The sequence below is a fragment of the Montipora foliosa genome, chromosome 14 (assembly GCF_036669935.1).
Source record: "Montipora foliosa isolate CH-2021 chromosome 14, ASM3666993v2, whole genome shotgun sequence".
In the NCBI taxonomy this organism is placed as follows: domain Eukaryota; kingdom Metazoa; phylum Cnidaria; class Anthozoa; order Scleractinia; family Acroporidae; genus Montipora; species Montipora foliosa.
Genome location: NC_090882.1, coordinates 7,642,731 through 7,650,230, shown reverse-complemented (window position 1 = coordinate 7,650,230; position 7,500 = coordinate 7,642,731). Strand labels below are relative to the sequence as shown.

Sequence of the window (7,500 nt, the reverse complement as noted above, 5' to 3'; positions counted from 1 at the left end):
GATGTATTTGCATTCCTTTGCTTGATGGCCTCTTTGTAATGTGATTTTGTACGGTCCCTTCCACTGTCCACTCTCCTAGTTGAGTTATTATGTATGTGGTCAGTGGTAAGAGTCATCTTGACGTTAACTCGGGAATTGCTGCTTGCAAGGTTGCCATGGATACCTCCTGTCCAATTTATTACTACTTCCACCAAGAGCCTATCCGTTATTGTTGAAGATAAGTGTTATTATACGCCCTAAGGTTTGTTCACAAACCTTTACGAATCTTTCTCTCTCTCAATCTAGGAAACTCAAATTTTTGGCAAAGGAAACCCATACACAGTGATTGCTGTTGACTGTGGAATAAAGCAGAATATGATCAGGCATTTAGTGATGGTAAGTTTTATATTTATTCCAAACTTCCTCATTAAAATTTGAGGCCTGGTAATTAATAGAAGGTAAGGCATGATGGATGTGACTGTAAGATCAGTATAGATTTGAGGTTGTGTTACATGACTGTATTCTAAACTACATACTTGGGGCATTTAAACACATTTTAACTTTTTTGTTGTTTTTGAAGTTGCTCAACTTTTATAGCTAATAGGAAACATTAGTCAGACTGAAACAAGTGTTTTTTTTATAATATTATTGTTGGCATAACACAACTTTCAGCCTTAAGTTTACCTTTTGTGGTAAACAGCATGCTAAATCTCTATTTTTTTTCAATCTTTGTGTAGCGTGGTGCTGAAGTCCACCTGGTTCCATGGAATTATGATTACTCACACGACATCTTTGATGGACTGTTTATTTCCAATGGACCTGGAGATCCTGCCTTGGCTTGGGATACCATTCTGAATCTGCGCAAGGTCGTAAAAGTTATTTTAACAATAATATTAAGTTTGGCGCAGAAAGAGTGTCAGAGGAGACATGATCAGATGAGGTTGTTGGTGCACTGAGAGCTTTGTCGGAATTATCAATGCTGTTGCCTAACAGGAGCCTGGTAGCCTGGGGCTCCCAAAGAATAGCTCTGGGCACCTTAATTTTTTACAGCAACACCTTTCACTTCATATGTTGGGCTCCTAAGTTCTCAGCGTTTATCTCTGAGGGTCCCTTTAAAATTTTCTTAGGCAGCAGCCTTGATTATGGTGTGAAGTGTACTGATGGGTGGTTCAAGGTGGCTTAAAACAGTTTCAGCACTCCAAAGACACTCTCGTTAGAACAGATGACATTACAACACTGTATCAATAAAACAGCATTGTTATGGTACCATATGGTACCATATGAAACACTGATTATTTCGAAACAAGATGTGGTCATTAAATCCCAGCAAAAACACCCTATACTTTGGATTTATTTGCTCATATCTGAAAAAGGGACTTGGTTGCCCTCTTTTTTGTTGCGATCAGTGTTCTGTACTGCAGAGCCACCTTTAAAAAAATCACAGAATTAAGGTGGCTCTGAATCCGCTGCACAGTATTTTTTAAAACTTTGCAGAAAGTTTCATTTTGCCCTTCTGATTACTTTTCAGAAATACCGGTAAGAAATGGGGGTCACCTAGTTAGTTTTAGATATAAGCAACTAAAGACAAAATAAAGGGTGTTTTTACAGGGCTTGCCTGTTGCCACAATGACATATTACGTCACAATAATGACTTTGTCTTTTTCACCAGTAATCCGTGTTTCAATTGGTACCACAATATTGCTAATGCATGATACAGGGTTGTAGTGCCGATCCTTCTAATAAGAGGGTTACTTGGAGACGTTGAAACTGTTTTGAGCCACCTTAAGGAGGTTCCAGATGAGGTGAGGGTGTCGAAGGATGAGAATGTGGACATCTGGTAGGGAGTGCGATCTGATAGGAGTGTGAGAAAATACAGAAGCTGGAGCATGACCTTCCAGACGGTACTGTGGTGGATTGAGTTGCTCAGGCGTGAACGTTTGTTGATTTCTCGGTGCCTTGGGTTAGGAATGTGGTCTCGTCTGGCAAAGAAAATCAGGAAGATACATCAGGTGTCAACAAAGATTGTGCAGTTAGTGGTTGGTTGCTTGGGTGTGGTGTCTGGTCGGTTTTGAGGGGTTTTGAAAGATCGTGGGATTCCGGATGTGTCAGGAGGAATGCAGTCCTCAGCAGTAATTTGGACCACCTAATGCTCCAGAAGACACTTAGTCTTGAGTGACCCGAAAACACTGACCACCCCCTCTGCAGCACCCCAAAACAACACAGAAATAAAAATAAATAAAGTAAAAGAAATAACCATTAAGGATTTGACTTATTGGTTGTCAGAGATAGACCACTCGTGTCTGGGAAATCTGTCTCGGATTCGGGCACAAGGTATATAAATCCTTCGCTATGGACCGGAGTTCTTCGGAAAAAAGAACTTAGTTCAATTTCCAACATTTTGTTTGGAGGAGAGAGATCGTGAAGCATAGAGCAAGTTCATAAGATCCGGACAAAATGGCAGAGGGAAAGAATGAAAATACAATTGAACACAAATAGAACTTAGTTATTGTTGGTCTTCTTCAAAGCACTCTGGTCCACAGCAAAAGAAGTGGCAATCTATGGGATTAATGTACCTTTCACCCGAGCCTGAGCCTTAGTCTGTTAAATTTGCGGAGAGTAACAGGTGAGATTTCCCCAACACGAGCGGTCTATGCAGACAACCATAAGTCAAATATTTAGTTGTTATTTATTACACTTTATTTATTTTTATTTCTATGTTGTTTTGAGGTGGTCCAAAGAGGAGGTCTATAGGGGTAGTACGTGGACGCGGTCCCTAGAGGGGTTCACAGACAGGGGGTTCAGTGTTTTCGGATCACCCCTTAGTCTCTAAGCCCCAGGTCCGGTACAGTGGCTTGGCAGTGTTTATTATGCCTGTGGGGTTTGGATACCATCTCCTCGCAAGTTGTTCTGACCACAGAAAGTCAAGAATTATTTTGTTGGATAATAATGTAAATTGCATATGGGCACATGAACTGTTTCAGCTTTAGTATGGCACATAATGAAGTTTACGCGGAAAGCTAACCTGGCAGGCTAATTTTCTGCTTCTTCCTATGAGCCAGTATTTTTAACCAAATGATGCATCTTATTTTTGCAGGTGTTGGAAAGTACTCGCAGTCAACCAGTCTTTGGTATCTGTATGGGAAATCAGTTGATGGGTTTGGCAGCTGGTGCAAAGACTTACAAACTGCCCCTTGGAAACAGGTGACTGGTAATTTTCTGTGTTCACCACTTTTCTTGTGAGTAGCTTTGATATAATGTGAAATATAATAAGTTCAAAATACATGCTGCTTCAAAGCAAGAACTTTACTTTCCTTAATAATTATTGTTATGAAACAAGAGTTGTCAAATCACAAGGAAGTATTACGTTAAATTTGCAAACATTGTACTTGTACATGTTCATTGCCATGACTTTAACATCTTCAGTTCCCACGGCCTGCTCCCGTCTGACCTTGTAGCTCACTCGGTAGAGCAGAGGTGATCTAACCCAAAGGCCGTGGGTTAATTCAATTCCCACCCTGGTCAGAGTTTTTCTCTGTCATTCTGTGGGTCCATTTCAATTAGTAGGGCTAACACTCACATGGTCCATATGGGGTAGAAACCTAGCACTTCACAACACTCTAATCAGTTAAGTTGTCAAAAATAGTTGGCTGCTGGCCAAAATCATCACTTATGTTGTTGTCTTTGCATGTACTCCACTGCACTTTTGGTTAATGGAAATTAGATATTCCTTTACCTTATTTTGAGCTATATGACCCATTCTTAGAACACTGAAAATATTTGACTTACCTGGTAACTCTGGAAAGGGAAAGGATTCTAATTTTCTTACTCCCATTTTCAGAGGACATAATCAGCCCGTCATTAACCAACTCAATGGACAAGCTTTTATTACTTCTCAAAACCATGGATTTGCCATTGATGAAGCAACACTCCCTCCCAAATGGAAATCTTTGTTTGTAAATGCTAATGACAAGACAAACGAGGTAACAAAAAATGTACACCTTTGTCATTTTTACAGGAAAAAATTCCTGAAATGTAATGAATTAATGAATACCTTTATTTGAGTGTCAAAGTACAATAGCAGTAAAGGAACTACTAAATGGGGACACTATTTAAAATAAACAATTATTAGAACAATTAGAATTGATAAAACTATTAACATGTGTATAGTTTTTTTTTTTTCAATACACAACATTTATTAACAAATGTTACTATACTTACAATACTAACAGTACAATGACTACAGTACTTTCCAAACAGTATTAATTTACACCATACAAAGCAATGCGAAGTAGAAAGAAAAAATAAAATACAAAACAAAAGTTGCAAGTACTTATAATCGCTATAATATTGCACAGTATACAATACAAACAAAAACTGCAAAGGTTACTGAATACAACCAAAATTAAAATGCGGTACATTGACGAAAAACACTCTTATGTACAATCATAACACGTCTATAGTTAATAAAATTAAATACATGTAGAAACCAGGATATGAAATTGATGAGATTATTTACATGTGCTTGACTGTTAAGAGTAAAGGACTGTGGCTAAAAGCTATTGACAATTTGCATATTGTCAATATTGTCATCATCAAGATCACTGCTTTCTGAAATAACGAAATTGCTAGGAGGTTTAAACGTGGGGCTTCTGTGGCATTTATTCAGTTGTTTTTATAGGGAAAGATAAGTTGCAATAATGCGTACCAGAACTTTTGCAGGCAATTTTGTTTCTGGAAGCAAAATCAATACTTCTTGTTTCAATATACAGATGGTTGATGGAAGTGTCAACACCTCTCACCATTAATGTTAACTTGCAGGGTATCATGCATACAGAAAAACCTATATTCTCTGCGCAGTTTCATCCAGAGGCCTTTGGTGGACCTACAGATACTGAGGTTTGAAATCTTCATGATACCGGTGTGCTTCTTGTACAGTGTACTTTGCACATTGTTACCTGTGAGCAGGCTGGCTGGTTTTGGGTATCTGGCGAGTATTTTGGAAGGGGAGCCATGAGCGCGCAAGAAGAATGGGCCTTTTGTTCTATTACGTTGGCAGCTAGCCACCAAATACTCTTTTGATACCCTAAACACAAGTGAGCCTGCCCACAGGCAATGCATGTTGTCATCCAGGAATTTTGTTGTATTTGGTTTACAAGTCTACAACTGTTCCCTTTTTTCAGTTGCATTAGAAAAATTATCCTTTTTGGTTTTGCCATCATAGCTGCATCCAACCCATGGACCTGAATTCCAACATGGTGCTGATATTTTAATGCTATTTTTCATTTACAGTTTATGTTTGACACTTTCATGAACCTTGTTAAGGGCGGAAAAGCGTCACTATCCCGTGCAATGTCGCAGCCCAGAAAAGTACCACCACCCCCAAAGGTAAAGTTCTGTAATGTCAGGTACTATGTAAGCAATAAAAAATTTATTATTTACTGTAATTGATGTTTGACCTATCTTTATCATTTGGCAGGTGTCCAAAGTTCTTGTCTTGGGGTCTGGAGGATTATCAATAGGCCAGGCTGGCGAGTTTGACTACTCAGGATCCCAAGCAATTAAAGCTCTAAAGGTATATAGGTGCCGTGCCTATTGGGGATTGTGTGTATCAAGTGAATACACCACCCAAAGTCTTTTTGTCCACCCACGCGGCCAGCTCCTCACTTTGCTAAAAATCTAAATTCAGTCGTGCATTCATATTGGTTTTTGTTTTGTCATCAACGCTGATGTTTCTGAGTGGCTGTTAATGTGAAATTTTATGTTGTTGTTTATTGCAATCCACTGTAATAAGGAACCTACAAGAAGGAACTCAAGCTTAACCCAATGACAACTCATTAACTCAAGGAAGCCCCCTGTTGGCATTAGGCAGAGTAAAATCTTTTAAGGCGCACTCCCAGGGGTCAATTGGTTCAGTGAATATGGTTAAGAACCCTAATGGATGGGAAGGAGACTATCCATCAGTTGGCTTTTTACAATGTGTCACAGTGAATTCCCTCAGTGTTCAAAGTATAGGTGCTGGATTTTCAGATGGACATGCAAATTTATCACCCAAATCTGCGAACCATATTGCCTCTTATGCCGGGTTAACTTCCAGGAGCTTTCACAATTGGGTGCCAGCTCATAAATGAAGACCACGTAGACCTTGCCTGCCAAATGCTGGGAGACAATGCATCAGGCCCCCACATACTGGATTTTCAGTTTGGCATGCAGATTTTGACCTTTATTCCATCCTAAGAGTGAGACTTACAGATTTTGCTCTTTATAGAGTTAACCCTTTCACTCCTGTGGGGTTCCCCATTGACGAGTAAAATCGTCTGGCGTTAGACAGAGTAAAATCTATAAGTGGCACTCTTGGGAGTGAAAGGTTTAAGAGCTGAAAAGGTTAACCCATTGACCCCTGAGGGTGACACTTAAATTGATTTTACTCTTTCTAATGCCAGACGATTTTACTTGTCAATGGGTAGGTGTCCTAGGACGTTTGAGGTGTAAATGGATTAACTGCAAACAGGAAATGAAATAGCAACTTTTTAGTAGATTTTTTGCAGTAGTCTTTTTTGTAATTGTGCATACATGTGTAAGTTGATGAGGATTTGCTGTAGGGAAATTACTGATTGAGTTGACATGAGTTGGTGATTACCAATTTTTCAGAGCAATAACTTAAGTAAACTAAAGTGTACATTTTCCTTTATAGGAAGAGAACATAAAAACTATCTTAATGAATCCCAACATTGCTTCTGTTCAAACGAATGAAGAAGGCGAAAAACAGGTAAATGCAGTCAGATGCAGTTTTCTCCTAAAGCAACGTTTGTTGTATTTTGGAAACAAACAACTAGTACCCTAAATTTAAGTCACCATGGTCTCTGATCTAATATTTTTAGATAACTATTTCCTGTTAAATTTATGTATCTGTGATGTCATCACAAACACATTGATTGGTTTTGCTCAATACTTGACAAGAGAAGCTGTTATCAATATTCTACACCTGTAGATGGTCTGAGAAAAATATATTCCCAAAGAAAGAGATGAGTTGTGAGCTCCAAGTCATTGGATCATTAGTTCTCAATTCATACTATACTAACCAAATCTGTATTAATCTGTCAGGCAGATGTAGTATACTTTGTGCCCATCACCCCAGAGTTTGTTGAAGATGTCATTAGGCGTGAAAGGCCAGATGGAATCTTGCTATCCATGGGTGGACAGACTGCATTAAATTGTGGTGAGCATTACAGAACTTAAATCTCCTAAAATAGATCTACCAGAGGCCACGAACTCATAACCATAGAGGAGAATTTACCTTGAAGATTCAACCAAGAGGAAAGTCCAAAGCTGTAATAGTGAGAGAGAAATAATTTCTTTAACCCAAAAGGTATCTTTGTCCTCTCTAAATAATTTTTAGCTCTTCCACCTTGAAGCAGCCTCCATTGACAAGTAAAATTTATTGTGTGGCGTTATACTGAGTACAATCTATAAGTATCAATTGCTCTTGGGACTTATTTTAAAAATGGTTAAAGGGGACTTAGA

General features: G+C 38.8%; 1 protein-coding gene across 2 annotated transcripts in view; it reads left to right on the top strand.

Annotated features, from left to right (window-relative positions):
• LOC137985546 (carbamoyl-phosphate synthase [ammonia], mitochondrial-like) overlaps positions 1 to 7,500 on the top strand; it is a 45,007-nt gene that overhangs the window by 7,410 nt on the left and 30,097 nt on the right. For both annotated transcript variants that reach the window (XR_011119312.1, XM_068833163.1), the window contains exons 7-15: positions 286 to 375; positions 717 to 845; positions 3,074 to 3,180; positions 3,818 to 3,959; positions 4,798 to 4,875; positions 5,269 to 5,364; positions 5,456 to 5,551; positions 6,671 to 6,745; positions 7,081 to 7,195. Coding sequence is in view for 1 of the 2 variants with exons in the window: in XM_068833163.1 (XP_068689264.1) it covers positions 286 to 375; positions 717 to 845; positions 3,074 to 3,180; positions 3,818 to 3,959; positions 4,798 to 4,875; positions 5,269 to 5,364; positions 5,456 to 5,551; positions 6,671 to 6,745; positions 7,081 to 7,195 (928 nt within the window). In the remaining variant the exon portion in view is untranslated. The remainder of the gene's footprint in view (positions 1 to 285; positions 376 to 716; positions 846 to 3,073; positions 3,181 to 3,817; positions 3,960 to 4,797; positions 4,876 to 5,268; positions 5,365 to 5,455; positions 5,552 to 6,670; positions 6,746 to 7,080; positions 7,196 to 7,500) is intronic.